At 40.0% G+C, this 19354-nt stretch overlaps 1 protein-coding gene across 1 annotated transcript in view; it reads left to right on the top strand.

The window, feature by feature from the left end:
* The window catches only part of FAM135B (family with sequence similarity 135 member B), a 154256-nt gene that overhangs the window by 50052 nt on the left and 84850 nt on the right, over window positions 1–19354 (top strand). Inside the window, exon 3 of the mRNA XM_026113690.2 lies at window positions 16360–16499. Within this exon, the coding sequence (XP_025969475.2) occupies window positions 16360–16499 (140 nt within the window). The remainder of the gene's footprint in view (window positions 1–16359; window positions 16500–19354) is intronic.

The raw sequence follows: 19354 nt of genomic DNA, 5'->3' as shown, positions 1-19354 counted from the left end.
TCCTTACAAGGGCATAAGCATCTGGAAAAGCTTCATGCAAAATGAACCGTAATTTTTTTCTTCCTCTTAATATCTTTAGAACAATCTTAATCTAAATCACTGTTCCCTGGGTAATGGAAACCAACATCTACTTTGTTTCCAGCATTCATAAAAGCATTGAAGAAAGAAAAAGGATTTTGTTTCAACAAGTTTTGGTTCTTTCTCCCCTATTTTATAGGTAGGGTTACTTTTCAAGTTATTCCAGCACATTTTTTTAGGTAGGATCTTCAGTTATTCTTCTTCTCTAAGGCTTTTCTGCAATTGAAATCCAAAGCAACCATATACTTATTTATTCATTCCCTTTATTAAAGTGTAGTAGCAGAAATGATGGGTTGTTCCCAAAGTTATGTCGCTTGAACATATACTACTTATTTATTTTTTTGGGAAAGAGCTTAATAGCTAGGAAGGGAGATGTAAACAGCTGCAACGCAGGTGTGACCTGTTTTCTTCTGTGAACTTTTAAGAAGTACTAATATTTCCAGGGGAAAACCCCATTGAGCTTCTAGGTCCAAGAGTCTGAGATTCAAATCTTGCAAATCATGTGTCCTGAGCACGGTCAGAAGCGCTGGTGCTGATTCAGCTAACATCAGGTAGATGTGTTTACCTTCACAGACCTCACTTGGGATTGCTAGCTCCAAAATAATTAGGATTGCTGATGGATAAGTTTAGAGGATAATGGAAAAGAGCGAAAATCTGCTGAAGTTGTTAGAAAAACTTGCGAGTATGATTGTCACTAGATGAAAGATATCCAGAAAAATATTTACACAATTTAGCTATTGTGGTGGCCATCAAAGGCTTGTGTCCCAGGTCCATCAAGTACTTCTCATTCAGCTCAAATATGACAGCTGATAGCACTGTGATAAGTATTTTAATGGAACTCAGAGCTCAAAATGGCAGCTGCTATTGTGGTAGAGGGTAAATACACATACACACAATAAGATAATTACTCTATTCCTTATGATAATAGAGTGGTTATACAAGAGACAACATGAAGGATAAATTAATATGTGGAAATTGAGGCATAGAGAAGCTTCCTGATTTACCTCAAAAAATGGTGATGGCTTTGTGAATCCAGATCTCTTGAGTGCTCTCTAGATGTAAGTGTAGCCATATACCCATGGAACATAATGTGCTTAATAAAACTGCTTAGCAGTTGTATTATATATGACTTCCTTCAAACTACATGTGAGTTCAATTCCCATTTTGGCCATTGATCCTCTTGGACAAATTATTCTAGCTTCATGCAAGTTCACTCTGCATGTAATAACACTTTTAGCATCCTTATTTGTCTTGTAGAGATGAATACATTTCAAATTTTGAGTCTAGTGGATTATATGAGATTTTTTGGATAGACAGAATTTGGCCCATTTCAGTGTTAAGTCTTAGGTGGGTATTCCTGAGAAAGGCAAGTAGGATTAGATTCAGGACCCTTAGTCTTTAGTGCTTCGTCCATTTAGGAGCTTATTGCAGGACCATGATATATATGAAAAATTTATGCCAAATAAAAAGAACAGCTAATGATACTCTTGGCACATCATGAGCAGAGGGAACATTAATGTGGTTTAATGAAATCCCAGACAGAAAGCCAAGTGGCTTGTGCCTGACATGCATTGACAAAGTATGATCGGCCTCTTGCTGATTTATGTGCATGTGTGATCCAGATGAAGCTGCAGGATTTCCATTGAGATAATGGGCATAATTAAAAAGCCAAAGGAAAAAAAAATCAGCAGCAGAGGTTGATGGGATCTAATTGGAGAAGTAAATGAATAAGAAAGAAAATAAGAAAATATTGTGTTTTTGTGCAGTTTACCAATTAAGTCACTAATAAGACAAGAGCTGGCTGACCTAGGAGAGGAGAATCTCATGCCTCAGCTAGATGAGAAGATTTAAAATATCTGCTCAAAGCAATGCTTAAAACATGTAGAACATAACAAAGTGTGTTTTAGCCTTCCATTAAGCTTATGACATATTAAAATGGTTCCTCTTACAGATAAGCAACCTGCTATGCTTTGGAAGTTACTTTATAGTGACATTGTTTTTGTTTTTAACAGAAACTGCTTTCCAGCAAATGGAACTGAAATTTATTTTTTTAGTGTGTGTGTGCTAACATTTATATGGATTTTTCATTCATTTAGCCTCTTTAATAAGCAGACAACATCATCCTTATGCAGTTTTACTAGAGTGTTTAAGTGCCATCTGCCTGCATCAAGGGGTCTGATGAAATTTGTGTTGGCTATTTATTTTACACTGGGAACTCAGCGACTAACTCTTAGGTTTAACAGATTAGATTTATTATTACATTTGTGATTAGATTATCACAAAAAGTGTTTATGTATTTAATTCACAGTAACTTATCATCTGAGTCCAATATAGTTGGCCATAATGGCGGAGATGAGAGTCTGGTGAATGTAAGGCTTCCATCCATCACCTGCTTGAACAGTAGGCATAAAATGGTATCATAACAGCCCATTAGGGGAAAGTTGTGTTTGCAATCTGTACCACTGATCAGAGGAGTTGAAACTGTTACAGCACCAGCTAGGAAATCTTGACTTTCCAGTTTGACATAGAAGTCATGACATTAGCTCAGGACATGTTCTGACTGAGTTCCTGCTGTTTTGGTGAGATGATGGCAGCTGTCTTATGCCAGCAGTGGAGAATAACAGGTGAGGCAGTAAAAGAAGGTCTGTATAGCTTCTGTGTTTCTCTGCTCTGACTTCCAGCTATCACTTGTTAGGTGCAGGGCTTTGGCATGTGGCTAGAAGGCACATGCACGCTCAGAGAGAGTGTAAAAAATGCAACTGATTTGGCGAAATTAGTTGAAATCATGCCTATGCATTTGAGGTCTCTAAGGTCGACGGTAGCAAGCATGTGGGCTAAGATTCAAATTGCCAGTGAGACACACTCACAGATCATGATACTCATAAATTTAGTCTTATTTCACAGAAGTAAAACAAAGGAATATATAAACATGTATATTTTATTATAGGGTTCCTTAAAAGATAGTTGCTCGTAATATAGGGTATCTACCACAAACAAAAAATCTTATCTTTAGTCAGTCCTTTGTTAATTTAGTAACTCTCAGTCTAATCAAATAGGGGCTATTTCGCTGGGGAAATATCTTTCCTCTGACAAAAGGGTTTCCCAGAATTTGGAAGATTATCCAATTACAATTTAAAAAAACTTGCAGCAAGGATGACTGACTAAAGAAAGAAGTCTCTGAGAGCATTAGGAAAAAAGAAATCAAGAGTATGAGAGAGTGTGTGTGCGAGAGAGAGCTTCACTTTCTCCTGTGAGTAAAGTGAGGAGAATTGTACCTGTGCTTAATTTTCATGGTGAGTGCGGTCAAAGTCCCTGGTGTCAGCTCTTCTACTTCTCTCTCTCTCTCTCTCTCTCTCTCTCCCTTACTATGTGCAGACCCCCTATTTATATGAAAAACTTACATTGGTTCTTATGGAGTTTTTTCAGATGTATATGTGTTAACAAAAAGGGGCTCTTAGCTTAAAAGCTCTGTTTGGGGCAGTGCCTGCAGAGAATAACAGACGGCTGTCACTCCTGGGCTGAGGCAGGGGAGTGGGAGGTGGCTACTTCTTCTGAGAACAAAAGGGAGGCTCCAGAGATCCGGTACCTTGGGAATCCCAGCCAGAGCAGGATCATCAGGAGCTAACAGCAGCCCTTCCTAGCTCTTTCTGGATACTGGGAGAAGTCCACAGAAGGAGACTGTGTGATCATGTCTGGAAGGAGAATTGCACTATCACGCATTACCATCCCATGTAGACCATAGGTATTGCAATCCCTAAGCTGGCACTGGAGAGTGTCCAGTTCATCCAGAAGCATTTGAGACTGACTGAGGATCAAGCCCATTTACTCCTATCTATTGCCAACAGCTCCAGCCTGACTCACTCTTAGGCACAGCTGGGCAAACCTTACTGTTTAACTCTTGCAGCCTGGGATCTGACCCGCTGCTTCAGCCAGCATGGCTGCAAGTCAGTGGATTGCTTGGGTACACACAGTGTTGCACACTGTTCCTTCATTCCCTTTTTGTTCCTTTGCACTTAGTGAGTTTGCACATCTTCACATTTTATTCCAACCCGTCCTTTTGCAAAGAAATGCATCTGTGATCCTACATAAACAAGTTCTGCTGTTTCAGATGATGTGGGAAGAGGTTGTGCTCTGAAGATGATGCCTTGATGTCTATGTCCACCCATAAGCTTTCCTCATTGCAGGGTCTGATGGATGAATGTCTATTGATTACTTGGCCAATATGCTTTTATCTAGCCAAAAACATTTCATTGTCATTAATTCGTGTAAGTTTGTAGAGTGTTATATAGTCTAATAGATTCTTCTAATGTGAGCTTTGCAGGAAAAAAAAAAAAGTCTTTTGGCAAATTGCAGACTAGGGACCATATTGGGGACTTACAGCTTTTATATGGAAAAAAAAAGGGTTTTTTTTGTCTGCACTGGAGGGAAACAAAATGTTGCATCATCAAAATAATAATGATAAAATAAAAATACCCCAAATACTTTATATCTGCATGGTATGAAACTGGCTGTTAAGTGACTTGGTCTTTGATTAGATAAAAAACAGGGGAAAGGAAATCTTTATTAACTGATTTGCAGATGGAGACTGAGATACAAAGATGCAAAGCCCAGTCTTGTAAGAAATGGCACCTATTGTAGAGCCAGATATTGTTATTTAGCAGCTAATCCCTAAGACCAAAGAGACATGGTTCCCTGTGTTTTCTATTGTCATATGTATGCTTGATGTGTCTGTAAAATACACATATATATATATCTGTGTATATATATATATATATGCTTATTTTGGCTCTATCATATCTGTATCTTTCAAATATTTGTAGCATTCCCTATCAAATGCCATGTAAGCAGTGATGAGAAAAGTGAAAAGACAACTTCGCATTAGCAGCCAGAGGCAGACTAGCTGGAATGAATTCCTGGAAATTTTCTTTCTTTTTTTTTTTTTTGCCCTGAAATAAAATAGACTTTCTGCTTTCACCTCCTCGTCAGGATTTCCTGCTCTTTACACCATTGATTCACACAAAGAGGTTGTGGCGGTTATAATGAGAAAAACTACCTGGATGATGGCTAGAATGAATTAACTTAGAAGAAACTATTTTCATTTTGCTTTTTTCAGGGGGGAAAAAAAAAAAAAGTTCCGTCCAGAAAAGTTCCAAACTGACTGGGAGGTCAGCATGACAGTCTGAGATTGTCATGGTCTTGTGATGCTGAAACAGATATCTGGTGTTTTGGAGTTTTCAAAGGCACTTCAACCCCTCATTTACTATATTTAGGACTGGATTCATTTTTATCCTTCAGCCTTTTCACATTACACAGCAATGCAAAGTGACATTGACATTGGAGACAGTTGTAAAACATTTACCTGAACGGTGTAAATGGACATTTATGCAAATGTCTATTGGACATGAAAGTGAAGTCTTTTCCTTTTGGAACTCATTAGGACACTTATTGTTCTCTAAATTGGCTGAAATATCCCTTCCGAAATTTAATTTTAGTATTGGATCATTCTTTGCTCATGTTCTTCCAGTGCTAAAAGCCAGATAATTTTGTGACAGGGATGTTTCTTTCCCTGTCACTGTGTGGAGTAGCCTAGGACAGAGAGGGGGTATTTTGAGATTGTAATTCAATGAGAGTTGCTCTGTAAAGAAATAAAGCATCAGAAAACAAGACTTGCCTTTTAATTGAAAAATAATCACTCACATAGCCGTTCTTGCCTCTCTCTGAAATAAATCCTTGGCAGTTAAAAAGTCCCCATCCACTGACATGCTTGATCATCTGATCTATTGGTCCCCAGATTCCTGCTGTCCACATTAGCACTATGGAGAGGTCCTGTTCTGCATGTGGTCAGTGTAGAGGGGGTGGGTCAGGACATACTATAGCATAGTTAAAATGTTCTACCATCTTCAGATGTAGATTTTCAGGTAGAATTTCCCAGGAGATTACATGAATCATCTACAGTGAGAAGGGTGTTTGCTCTGCCTTACACTTCTAAACCATGCTGTCCCTCCCAAATTGCACGTATGCTGCCTTGAAAGCTTTGCTTTGCTTTGCTTTTTGAGAAAAGGAGTAATCCATCCCATGGTTTTACGGTTTAGCTCAAATTTTATTTTCTATTGACTTAACATTTAATAGCCCTGTTTTTGAATGTTGATAGCTCATAACAACAGTGCTTCAGCTTGCAATGAATACAAAAATGACATGAAAACGCAGAACACAAAGAGCTCTGCTACAGTACACATCAGTGGATATTTATTAGACACAGCCACTTTCTGTCCCAAGGTCACCTCTTTTATTGTACTTGGCGGAAACTGTACCTTGGCTCTTACTGTTACTGCAGCTTGTCATAATTTTTTCCCCATATGTTAACACAGATACACACGCAATAACTACAACTATTGTGTACCCAAGTCCAGAAAACTGTAGAAAAGCAACGATCTCAATGTCTGCTTTGGGGGGAATTTTTATAAAGAAGAAAATAAATTTCCAGTAGAAGTTTGCAACAGTTGCCACTATTTGATTAGTTGCAGTGGAGACCTATAATTAGCTCTTATTTAAGAAGGCATATGGATCTAACAGATGGTAAAGGGGAAAAAAAAACAAGTAAGATAAACAGGACTATTTGCACAAGACTTTCTGGTCTCTTTTGGTTATATTTTGCAGTATAATGCTTGGTTTTAAACAAGATGGTATACTGTTCATTCGAAGAATGTCCACATGTCCAAATTTTCTCTAAAAAATAGCAAAATTAGCATGTTCTGCAAGCATTTCCAGAATGGTTGCAGTTGGAAGGGACCTCTGGAGATCATCTAGTCCAACACCCCTGCTTAAGCAGGGTCACCTGGAACACGTTGCACAAAATCATGTCCAGGCTTTTGAATATCTCCAAGGACGGAAACTCCACAATCTCTCTGGGCAACCTGTTCCAGTGCTCTGTCACCCTTGAAGGAAAGAAGTTTTTCCTCATACTCAGTCCTGTCTCTGGGCGCCACTGAAAATAGTCTGGCCCCATCCTCCTGACACCCTCCCTTCAGATATTTGTATACATCGACAAGATCCCCTCCTAGTCTTCTGTTCTCCAGGCTGAACAGTCCCAGCACTCTCAGCCTTTCCTCATTGGGGAGATGCTCCAGTCCCTTCATCATCTTTGTAGCCCTCTGCTGGACTCTCTCCAGTCGTGCCATGTCTCTCATGTATTGGGGAGGCCAGCGCTGGACACAGTACTCCAAATGTGGCCTGAGCAGGGCTGAATAGAGGGGGAGGATCACTTCCCTCGACCTGCTGGCAATGCTCTTCCTAATGCAGCCCAGGATACCATTGACCTTCCTGGCCACAGGGGCACATTGCTGGCTTATGGTTAGCTTGGTGTCCACCAGGACTCCCAGGTCCTTCTCCACAGAGCTTATTTCCAGCAGGTCAGCCCCCAGTCTACCCTGGCGCATGCGGCTATTCCTTCCCAGGTGCAGAAGCCTGCACTTACCTTTGTTGAACTTCATGAGGTTCCTCTCCACCCAACTCTCCAGCCTGTCCAAGTCCCTCTGAATGGCAGCACAGCCTTCTGGTGTCTCAGCCACTCCTCCCAGTTTTGTATCCTCAGCAAACTTGCTGAGGAGGCACTCTGTGCCTCCATCCAGGTCATTGATGAAGAAGTTGAACAATGCTGGACCCAGTATTGACCCCTGAGGAACACCGCTAGCTACAGGCCTACAACTGGACTTTGCACTCCTGAATTTTATGAATTTTGGCAACAGTGGAAGAAGCTGAAAGTGAATAGATGTCACAGAAAATTAGAAATTAAGAAATCTATACCTATTTTTTAGAGACTCTGAACAATGCCCATCCCTCCTTCTGATGTCAGCGTGAGTTTCAGATGCTGAAGACCAATAGAAAGGCCTGCCGAAAGTGTACGTCTGGATGGGAGAGGAAGGTGGTCAGGCACTTGGTAGATTTGGATTAATTTTATGACAGTACCATCTAGGAAGATGTGTCGCGTAGATATCACTGAGGATATGTGTAGGTGGGATACAGCTAGTCCAGCTTGACATATTAAAGACATTATTATCTATACTGGTTTCTTAGCTCCCTCCCCATTCAGCTGCATTAATAGATCATGTGACTAATCCACTTCAGGACATGATCCGCTATCTCGGTTTAAACAGACTTCTACAGTGTTTTAGCATCAGATAACTTTACACTGAAGCAGATTAGGAAAGATCACATGAACTGCTGACACAGTTTGACTGTGTGGGTAGTAACATAAGGTTTGTAGGTAGGACGATACCAGAACGCTTACAGCTCTTTCCCTAGTGAATGTGTCGCAGTACCCTTCGTCTGTCTGTGCATGAGTGACCTGGGAGAATGAACCCGCCTACATTTGAAGGTACTGTAAGTCTCTGAGATTTACTTGTGTTGGGAACCCAACCACAAAGACCATGATGTGTTTCTTGTAACTGTGAATTAATCTGAAACACAAATACTTAAGTGTACACCATTATTCATAATGAAATATTTAGAGTCAAGCTTTATCTACAACTACAATATCTTCATTTCCACATGTACTGAAGAACATATATTTCATTAAAGCAAAGCCTAGCAGAACCTTGTCTTTCCATTTCTTTGAACTTCAGAGTAATAATATTGTTTTTCTTAGATAGTAAGAGAGATTTGAGAAGTTGCCAGTGATTAATTATCTTGTTTCCTGTGCAATAGTCATAAAGGTGTTAAAGAGGCTAGATTTGAAGTTAGATCTGTTTTCCATATGGATTTTTTCCTGACTATATAATCACTGCCTGTACGTTTTAGACCTCTCACACAGTGCTTAATGTGCGGCAGAGAGCTACTTCTGGAGAAGGCAGGATGTAAACCTAAACTTGTGTTTCAAAAAAGCTTGCTTCCATCACAGAGATATTCCCTGGAGCTGTATCTTTATATTTAGAATAAAAACATGTGCCTGTGGTAACTACACACTAATCATGGCTAGATTGTCTTTGTCTGCATTCTGTGTAGGAGATGGGGTGTGATGTTATGTCTCCAGCAGCAGAGTGCTGGGACTGAGCCATCACAATTCCTTCTCCCTTATTTTGAAAAAAGTAGTAAGTTATCTTGCCTGTCTGTGATCAGTTCTGGGTTAGGGAACAGAGGACAGAGCCAGGGTAAATCCTATCTCTGCTCTTTCTTCGACAAACCCTGAAGGTGAATTATAATAAAAGCCGAGCTAATCAGGGGATGGTGTTTTCCCCCAGTACTTCTCAGCAAGGCTGTAGCAGTCAAGTCCTACAAGATTATTAGAGAAGTTGTATAAAACAGAATTTGCTTGAAGGGAGGTTTTAACATGTTTCCTCTGGAGAATACAGCTTTTTCACATTTCATTTATGTCTCTTGCTCCTTGTTGTGTAGGGAAATCCTATGTTATTTAAGGTTATTCTTAGCAAAGTAGTTGATTTTAAGATAAGCCAAGTACTTAGTTCCACATTTTTATTGCTGCTTCTGCTATCTGTTAGAAACAGAGCTAAAAAATAATGTAAAAGTGATATGGTGCTGATCACTCCAGCTGGGCATTATCTCTCTGTAGCTTTATAACTGAGAACCTCTTCCTTTAGAATTGTTGTTTTTTCTTCAGAAAATCTCTAAAATGTAGTGCCTTTCACATATAGCTTTGAAAGTAGCCTTGTATCATAGGAACATTGCTTAGTGCTGGAGATCTGTTAGTGGTTGTGTGATAAGGCATTTATGTTTTTTAAGGTTGTGATGAAATAAATGCAAAGCAGCATTTCTCAAAAATCAGATTGTACTAAAGTTCTTGGGCAAATCTGAGTCTCAGACCTGGATTCCTACTATCCTTGAAATGATTCATTGCTTAGGTTTATTCTAGTTTTCTTTGGCAGTAACAGACCTCACAAGGAAGTACAATTGAAAATGTAATTATGGAAAGAAGTTAGCTGTCTAGGCTGGAGCATGCTAATCACCTACATGCCAAACAGATTGTGGAGTGCATAAAAAATGGACACTCCTATAGCTAGCAAACAGCAAGGGTCCACATGACTTAGGTGGCTCTGGGGGAATCATTCATCATGAAGTCTCAGCTATGCCAAGGCACTGCCAGTTGAAAGTTTCTCCTTGGCAGAAACCAGAGGTTGAGGTATATGCGCGTCATTGTCAGTTGATTTTGTCAAGGTGATTTTTTTGTTTGCTTGCTCCAGGAATTGTTATTGACAGAAAGGAGCTCTGAAACTGCTCAGACCATTTTTGTAAAGAGAGAGAGAGAAAAAATAAGTGAGTACGTGATGGTTGGAAGGAAGGAGATTTAAAGGGAAGAAAAGATGCCAGGCATGCTGAGAGCAGAGAAAGGAGGTTAGAAAGGCTCAGAGCTGAAAAAGAGGGAAGTGGGATATCTGGAGAGGAAAATCAGGATGATTGGCCAGAAACATTTGGAGGAATGAGTGTTAGTCTGTCTGGTGAGAGTCCTAGGGTCTTGGAAAAATGCAAGAGCTGTTCTGACCTGCAAAATGTATCAGCATCGTTGATCACTTTTGACTAAAAATGTTTTCTTCCTCATCCCACATGAAGAAGACTGGTGCTAGGGTATGGCAGGTGGAGGAATGAGAACATTTGAAGATGATTAGGATGTACAAAGTTAAGAGGGCTGTCAGTGCTGTGTACCAGCTGAAGGGTGCTGGCAAACTGGCCACACATTTGAGGGAACACATTCATTTGACTCCCTAGAGTGTCATTCAAGGAGGTGGGCAAGGGGAACCCTACAGTGAGGAAAATTCTAGTTTATCACATCCCTTCAAAGCACAAATAGATTACATTAGATTACATTAGATTACTAAGGTAGATTCATTATCAACAACCACATAATGCATCAAATTATATCTACTACAAAGAGGCAAAGCTATGGTTAAGTGAGATTTGATCAGTTCTTACACGTCTCTGTAGAGGAGTCAGGTTTCTGGTGTTGTTTTTCAGGTACTGGTACTCTTCCTTAAATATGTTAGGTCAGACGTACCCATTGTTTGCTTCTCTTTACGCTACTATCCCATCACTCTTTATACATGCTTAGACATTTTGCAAAACTAACTTCTACGCATTTTTGCACATTTGCCACAGACACATAACTTTTGCTTCAGGTTCCTTTCTATTGGTGGTGGTCTACAGAAAAATGTAGTTGAAATTATAGCTTAGTCTGAAGATACCAAGTAACATATTCTTTCTTTATAGGTCACCTATTCATTTGCTGCTTCCTTGCAAGTTTATCTGCACAGATGTTTTTCAGGGGCCACCTAGATCTAAATAACAATGCCTCCCCCTAATTCTTTAAAGTCAAGAGTAGTTTGTGATGTGCTGGAAAAACATTTAGGCATCTCCATCTATTTTCACTTCTAGGTGGAAAGATTAGATATGCCAGAGCACATCTGGAAGAGCTTGCTAAGTCAGGTATGGATATCATGAAAGAGCAGGGCATGATAAATTGATTGATCTATACAGCCAGCCTATGATATGTGGGTGTGAAGATATGCAAGACTGCAAAGATCCTTTTCTCTTCATTTTTAACATGACATTGCTTAATAGTCTTTAAAGGGATTGCTAGGGGTGGTGGCAGGATGGCAATATACTTCCCCCAGAAAAAATAGAAAGAGAGAGAGGGAGGTGGATCGACAGACTTTTCTCATTGCCTTAGAGGAACGTCTGTGGAGCACAGCTGCCCTATTTGTGCCTGTGATGGTCCTTACAGCCCTGAAAGCTCTTTCACTTTCCAGATATTTTAGAGGTCAATTTTACCTAAGAAGGTACGTAATAAATGGAATGGCCACTTAGGAAAATGAGGTAGGAAAATAGGATTCCTTCTAGCTTAAGAGACACTGACAGTATCACAAATAAATGTCCTAAAAAGGAAATTTACTTAAGCAAATTTCTGCTGAAGTACTGAGCGAAAGCTTCTTACTACAAAATTAGAGTTTCCTTGTTGAGCTCACTGAAGCTCAAGCATTTGAAAGCCTGGAATAAAGAGCTGCATAGAGGTCAATACAGTCTCAGCTCCAGATCTCAACAAGGAGTGAGAGCTCCCAGCAGTAACTACACACTGCATCAGTCTTCCCTGGATTACACATGACTACTGATCAGTGCAGGCGTAGCACAGAGCTGTTTGGATAACTGAGGCTATGTCAGAATGAGATTTGGGAGGGCCTGCGGTTTTAACCTGCTCTCTCACAACATCCTATACTTTGTGGCAAAGGGTGGAGGTGCACATGTGTACACAGGGCTACATCCACTACGTTTCCTTCCAGCAACCCTCTCTGAATATCGTCAGCAGTGGCAAATGCGAATCTTGCCACTGAGTTTGTTAGCAAACAAGTCTGTGGGTTTAGAAAGAGATGAGGGCTCAATGTCGGAAAGTATACTGGGAACAAGGTGCACAGTTTATAAAAGTTATCAGTAATTTTTTTTTTTTTTTTATGGTCACAAGTCTGAATTTTCACAAGTTCAGTATTCTGGGAGGACACAAGATACCAATGACCAATGTGAAGTTGTTTTTTTTATTAGTTATATGGAGAGAATGGTTCACATTCTGAATTAGGACTTCTAAAAGCTGAGTTCTGCTTTTGGTTTTATCACAGGTAAAACTGCAGCTCATTTTGCTATTGAGAATAAAAGTGTGTTGTTTTAAAGCATTTCTGATGTACAATGAAGAGCCATTCATTGATATGCTTGAAGTGTTTATACATTGCCATAGTGTAGATAAATATAAACATTTATGTATATTACCACTATATAGACAGTTATATAGACCAAAGCCATAAAAGAGCAAATATGTCAAGACAGAGTAATTACTCTGGATAGTAGCTTGGATATAAAAGAAGGCCAGTAATTTTAACAGTTCTCTTATGTCATTGCCTTCTCCATGAATTAATCACGATACAGATGGGAAAGAAGAAGAGAAAAAAAAAAAAAGAAATTAAGGTTTTTAAATAGCTCCTTCACCTTTCATGCACACAACACTCAATGATTCCTATTTTTTTCATTTTTCACGTCAAAGTAATGAGAATGAAAGTGTCACATGGGGGAGGGGTGCACATTATAAGAGCAACAATATAAACTGTGCCAAAAGAACAAAAAAACACTCACGAGTTGGAAACACTCACGAGTTGGAACCATGTGTGGCGACAAAGAAAACTTTCCAAGCCTGGAAAGTCAGGTAACTGTGCAGGTGACTGGTCAAATCCAACTCCTTAAAGAATTCAGGGTCGGTCTTTGTTTTTCATTCTATTCTATTCTATTCTATTCTATTCTATTCTATTCTATTCTATTCTATTCCATCCCGTCCCGTTCCGTCCCGTCCCGTCCCGTCCCGTCCCGTCCCACTCTTCTGTGCAGTATTAGCAGTATTTGGAAGTGCTAAATCTCAGCTAAACAGGAGCCCATCAAAATCTCAGCTTCCAGCAACAGCACTGACTCTAGCAGGAGAAACAGCCTAAGTAGTCCAGTATGGTTATCTTTACAGAGGTGTACACATGATCTAGCTAGGTGCTTGCCTTTATATAGAGACGTTGCTGTTCTCCTTTGCCTAGAGGAGCAGGATGCTTGCACTCTGGTCAGCATTGTCCAGATACCTTCATACTACTGAGCACTTCTCCCAGGGAATTCCTGCCTTGTGTGATATTTAAGAGGAAAAGAAGCAGGCTGCTGCCATTGAGATAGACAGTGATGAGATGTGTCAGTTTGAAGACCATTAGGCATTCATCTGCTGTAGGCCTTTGCAAAGGTAGGTCTCTGCTTGAAACTGAGCAGTCTTTCGGCCCCCAGGTATCGTACCTACTTACACTGATTTGAGGCATCCTGTAGCGTTGTAGCATGTCTTTGGCTTTGACCTTCCCAACAAGAATAATGGTTCTTTATGCCACTTTGCAAATCTAGCTCCTAAGGTAATTACACACTAGCAGTGGTCTGTGCAGAGTGTGTTTGGAAAGAAAATGACATTAGACTTTCTATCTTTGAAGAGTACCAATATATCAATATCCTAATCAAATAACATAAAGCTCCCTTTGTCTGCCAGACAGGAATAAGAATACATTATACCTCTAACATAATTTTCCCAGTGTCTCTAATATGATGAGGTTTAAATTAAAATAAATATGACTGCATGCTTTCAAAGAGATAATCAGGCTGAAACATTCTAGTCTAACCGGTGTAACACAAGGAAGTAAATGTGTATTTATTTAGGCTGCCTGGACTTATGAATAACTATCGTGCAGAATATGTGATGGGAAGACAATAGCAGGATGACACACTTGCACTGTTTCCAGGTGTGCTTGGTGTGCTTGGTAGAAGCCGGTAATAGAAAAATGATTTGAATGCAGTTTGGATGTCAGTCCTATGGTCCTTCTAATTAATTAACTCAAGTCTTATTGCTATTTAATCAACTCTTTTTTCCCCCTACACAGAACAGGATTTTTTAAGAAGGTGCGTCTTTGTCTGCAGTATTCTAGTTCCAGCAGACAGACGCCACAAAACTTAATCATTATAATGACAAAGCTCCATTCACTTCTCTATCAGGGCCTGTAGTGCTTTTTTTAAGCCCCGTATCTTCTTTTTTTTTTTTCTTTTCCCCAAAACAAACTTTACTTCTGAAAATCTTCAGTCCTCTGTCAGTCTCACCTTACCAACTTCTGATTGCAAATTATGTATGATTCTTGCTTGCCTTGAAAAGAGAAGCGGTGGCTTTTCACACTGCGGAACAGACCTGTCCTGATTTGAAACTCTTGACAAACCAGCAGTCTCTAAGACTTTCTGACCCGGACTTTCATCTTACCACAGCTCATGGGCTCAAAACAACTATGCAAAGGCCCAGATTCCCAGAAGTACCTTTTGAGAAACTATCCCTCTTTTTAAAAAGCATGTACCTACTGGCTTCCTGAGGAGGATCACAGATCTCTCTCTCTTTAAAGGACTGATACTGGTACATCTTTTTTTTAAGCACATCTTGTCAGGAGTTGTAGATGTCTAGTTCCAATATACTATTTGCTAGAGAATTATATTTCAAAAGCTCAGATTCCTATGGCACTAGATGCTGGAACAAGATAAAACTGGCTCTGAGTAAATTCTGCGGGAAGTTGTTGCTCCGAGGCAATGGAATTATAATTAGCAAAGGATTCTGATTAACAGTCAGATACAGCTTGAAAGTACCTGAACTCTTGGTGCCCACTTGTTCATTAAATAGACAGACAGGCACTGCAGACTCTTCAGGAGAAATTCATTGTAGTAAATGTTGTTGTCTCCAGTGTAGGTTTCTACAGCTAAATAAGTCACACTGTGTTCCCTTTAGTGAAAAAAGAATTATTCAGTAAGCAGTGGACTTCAGGCTACAGTTAGCCTCATTCTAAAGCATGCTCCCTTCTTTGGTCAGGTGAACAATACCTCAAATTCCTTAGGCTCCCATTATAGCCAAAACAATGACCTCAGTTACAGACACATACACTGGAGGCACCTAGAAATTAGGAAGGATAAATCCCACCTTAGTTTATATGAAATTAATTTGTGGTGATGTGAAATATTGGTGCACAGATGAAGCCATCGACTGTCTGAATTCAGTGTGCAGGAGCTTAGAGTTTTAGCTTTTGAGTTCCCTACTTCAAGCCCAATTGTATGGGCCAACTCGACAACTCTTACATGGGCTACTGGCCTGAAGGAGTTCATAGGACTTCTGGCAATTTGAAAAATGTGGCTATATTTTTGTCTTCCTATATTTTAATTTAAGATGCCTCTTCATATCCGGGTTCTACCTTGGAGAAGTGATATTGGCTATTCCCCCCCCCCCCCCCCCCCCCACAACTAGTAACTTCTGGAAGCACCAGAGATGACAAGAAAGCTCCCTTTTCTGAAAGATATCCATTGCAGATAAAAGATGAAATTTCATAGATGCAGTCTGTGCTGATAAACACCCACAGTCCTGATGCTCCTGCGTAGCACCTTCCCCCCACCCCCACCCCCCCAAGACGTCTGATTCTCTAGCTTTCATTAGAAGTAAAGTTAGTAGGGTAAGTGCTGTCACAGGGTCAGCCATTCTCACTCTGAAATTCAGCCTGCCTGCTTCAGTTTAGCATTTATTTTCTTTAAATGCCATACAACCCACAATAACAATCTGCTCCATTAACATTAATTATTGTGAATACCAGTGCTTAATTACAAGTAGTAATATAATTGTCCTAGATAATTCTGAAGTGAAAGTGTAGAAGAGAAAATAATCTCTCTTCAGAAATCACTTCGGTATTCTGTCTGTGTTTTGTGCAGGTGATTCCAGCCTTTGCTCAGCCTGTGTTCATGAAAACAACGTTTACAGCAGAATATTTCAGATCTTGTACAGGAACGAAGAAATCATTCTTAATGAATCAATGAACTTCAGAGTGCACCTGCTTCTGGATGGTGAAAGGGTGAGTTGTCGGGATGTACGTGAAAAACACAAGGGCTGGGATTCATCTTACTTAATTTTACGTTTCTAGAATATAGATGTCTCCATGTGAAATGTCACTCTGGGATCCCCATAGTGTCACAGAACTGGCCAGTGTAGCCAGTGGAGGTGAGGTTATGATTTTTCTAACCAAATACCAACATCTGCATTAGGAGGAGATGAACTATGCTCTACCCACCACTGCGTGTATTGCCTAGGGGTACCTGGAGGAGCTTGTTTAGGTGTAAATACCAGCACTGCAAACACCTACATTTGGTCAGATATGTCATATGTAGTGTATCTCCTATGAAACGTGGTCTGAATCCTGGTACCAGGCTTTCTAGTGGAATAAGAAGTTGAAACTTGAATATGGCAGCATATTGGAAATGCAAGTGTGTCAACCAGAATTCATCATTTGTGCACTATATCACTCATTTTACACATCTGTGTAGGTCTACCTCACCTGAGAAAACTGGCAGTCTTGCTAGTGCCACCTCATCCTCTGACCATTCATTACAGTTGTCGTCTTCTCCCCTCTCCTCACTACTATTTCCTGCTCCAGCAATGGCAGTACTGAGACCGACCTACTCTGGCTTTTCCACCAGAGCCACTCAAAAGTCTCCTCACCCTTGTCCTTAGCTCTCTTGATTTGAAGAGTGCGGCGCAGAGTTTCTGGAGCTGACTGTCTCCGTAGCCTAAGTCAGATATCTACAGCTTATTTGCTCTGTCATGTGTCAGATAGAGGAGGTCCTATTGAGGTCTCTCGCCTCATTTTCCCATTTGGGGAAAGATTCTTTGTGGCATGGCACTCAAGGTCTGGTCTAGCATGCCATCGCTGTGTTTTGCCTGCACGAGGACTGGCATGGGGTATACAGCGTTGGCACCAGCTCTCAGGGATAATGAGAGGCACACAACATCACCTGTTCTTCCAAAATTGGCATGCCATCAGAAACAGGTCCAGAAATGCAGCCAGGCTGGACCAAGTGCTGTATGTTTAACTTGGGCCCCGAGACGCTAGCCTGGCCTTCCTTGTATAACTTTGCATTTGACGATGAAGAGGTTTAAAATTTCTGTTTTGACTGATTTTGATCCATATATTTATATATATGTATACACGCACACACACTCACATACACATATATAAATATATAAATTAAAACAGCTGAGACACTTAGTTTCAGCTGATTTCACATGCTTCCCTTTCCCTCTCACTTTTTTCTTGTTTTTTTTCCCCATACAGTGTCATCACTTTATTCCTCCCTAGAATTGTTGTTTTGTGCTTATATGAAAAATTAGTAAGTGCAAGCCTGTCAATATTCATTAGAAAAATGTTCCAGCACACTTAATTGAAAATTAATTTTATCTGTCCACAGTGGAACATCTCTGATTAAAAGTCCCTCCCCTCAAATTACAGCAATTTCTGCTGCACTGAGCAGGAATGATTTCTGATGATTTTTGTATTAATATTCAGGAAAGTTTTGCACCCCACAAAATGAAAAATAAAGATCCCACAAGATTCCTCACAGCTAAAATTTATCCTGAGTCCTGATGAGCTGTGTTCCTCTCAGTCTTCTTCACATGGGAGGACCCTTGGGAGAAGGACAGCTGCCTGATTCTGTACTTACAGAATGGTTTTGCACAGAGAAAACTCCATTATCTTTGCTAAAGTTGCTTATTATTTGCAGGGGAGAGGAGAAACAGGTTTGTTGGTCCCAGATGACCTGCTGAAGGCACTCTAAAGAACTAAATGCAAAATAAAGGGTTGTAAAACGTTTTGTGTGTTAAGCAGATCAGCACAATTCACTTCTGCTTAAATTTCCCAGGTCTGTGTTTCCTGCTGCAGTATCTTGTCCTCCAAGACCTTATAAATTAGATATAAATTTTACATAATATAAAAGAGACCAAAATGTTTCACTTCACAGGGCATCATGCTCGAAAGAAACCTTACTGTATAAGCAGCTACTGTTCAGAGACTGTGTTGCATCTTTGTCACATATCTCATATGCCAGATGCGACTCTTGCCATGTGGTCTTGGGGAAATACTTAGAGGTCTGCAAAGGGTTCTTTCAAATATTAGCTCTGTTTATCACTTGTCAACTTATTTAGCGCACAATGGATCCGAGTCGTATTTGTACCAGTGGTGTGGTATGGTGGGTTTGTTTTTTTTTTTTTTGGTTCTGTGTAAAGAATAGGCTCACTGCTTTTTCTGTAACAGGAAGATATGATAAATGGACAACAGAGTTAGACTGGATAATGGAAGCAGTTGAGTTAATATGTTATGTATGGTTTCTGCTCTCAGAGCTGTAATTATCAAATTTTACATCAGGTGAGCAGCATGCTTTCTCCTGATGGTGCCGGGGTAGTTTCATTGACAGGACAGGTTGGTGAGATAGGCTCAGTGCAAAAAAACATAGCAATGTGCATGCTCAGATTGGATTGTTTGCTAGTGTTTTTTTCTGTGTAACCCTAGATAAGCTTAAATAGAGAACTATATCTTATTTGCCTGGCATTATATGGAAGAAGCTTCAATTATCAGTCTAGAAACAATGCTAAGCACAACTTTCGACATTGAAATGGTGCTTTAAAACTCTCTTTTCCAGTAATATCCCAGAATGCAGCATTCTCTGAATGCATAGGAAACAATATTGCAGGGATGAGGCAGCCTTTAGTGTTACAAAGAAGTCTAATTTATTATTATAAGCTCTTGCTTTCACCCTTTTTAAAGAAGGAGCTCTGCCTCTTTCATCAAGCAATAAAACAGGTAACTTGTCTGTCTCCTTGTTTGCTGGCTCCATTCAGGGACAATTTAGTGGCAGGGAGAGGACAGAGCAGTGCACT

This window comes from Dromaius novaehollandiae, chromosome 2, assembly GCF_036370855.1.
Source record: "Dromaius novaehollandiae isolate bDroNov1 chromosome 2, bDroNov1.hap1, whole genome shotgun sequence".
NCBI lineage: Eukaryota > Metazoa > Chordata > Aves > Casuariiformes > Dromaiidae > Dromaius > Dromaius novaehollandiae.
Note: the sequence above shows the minus strand (reverse complement) of the source record. Positions and strands in the feature narration are given on the sequence as shown.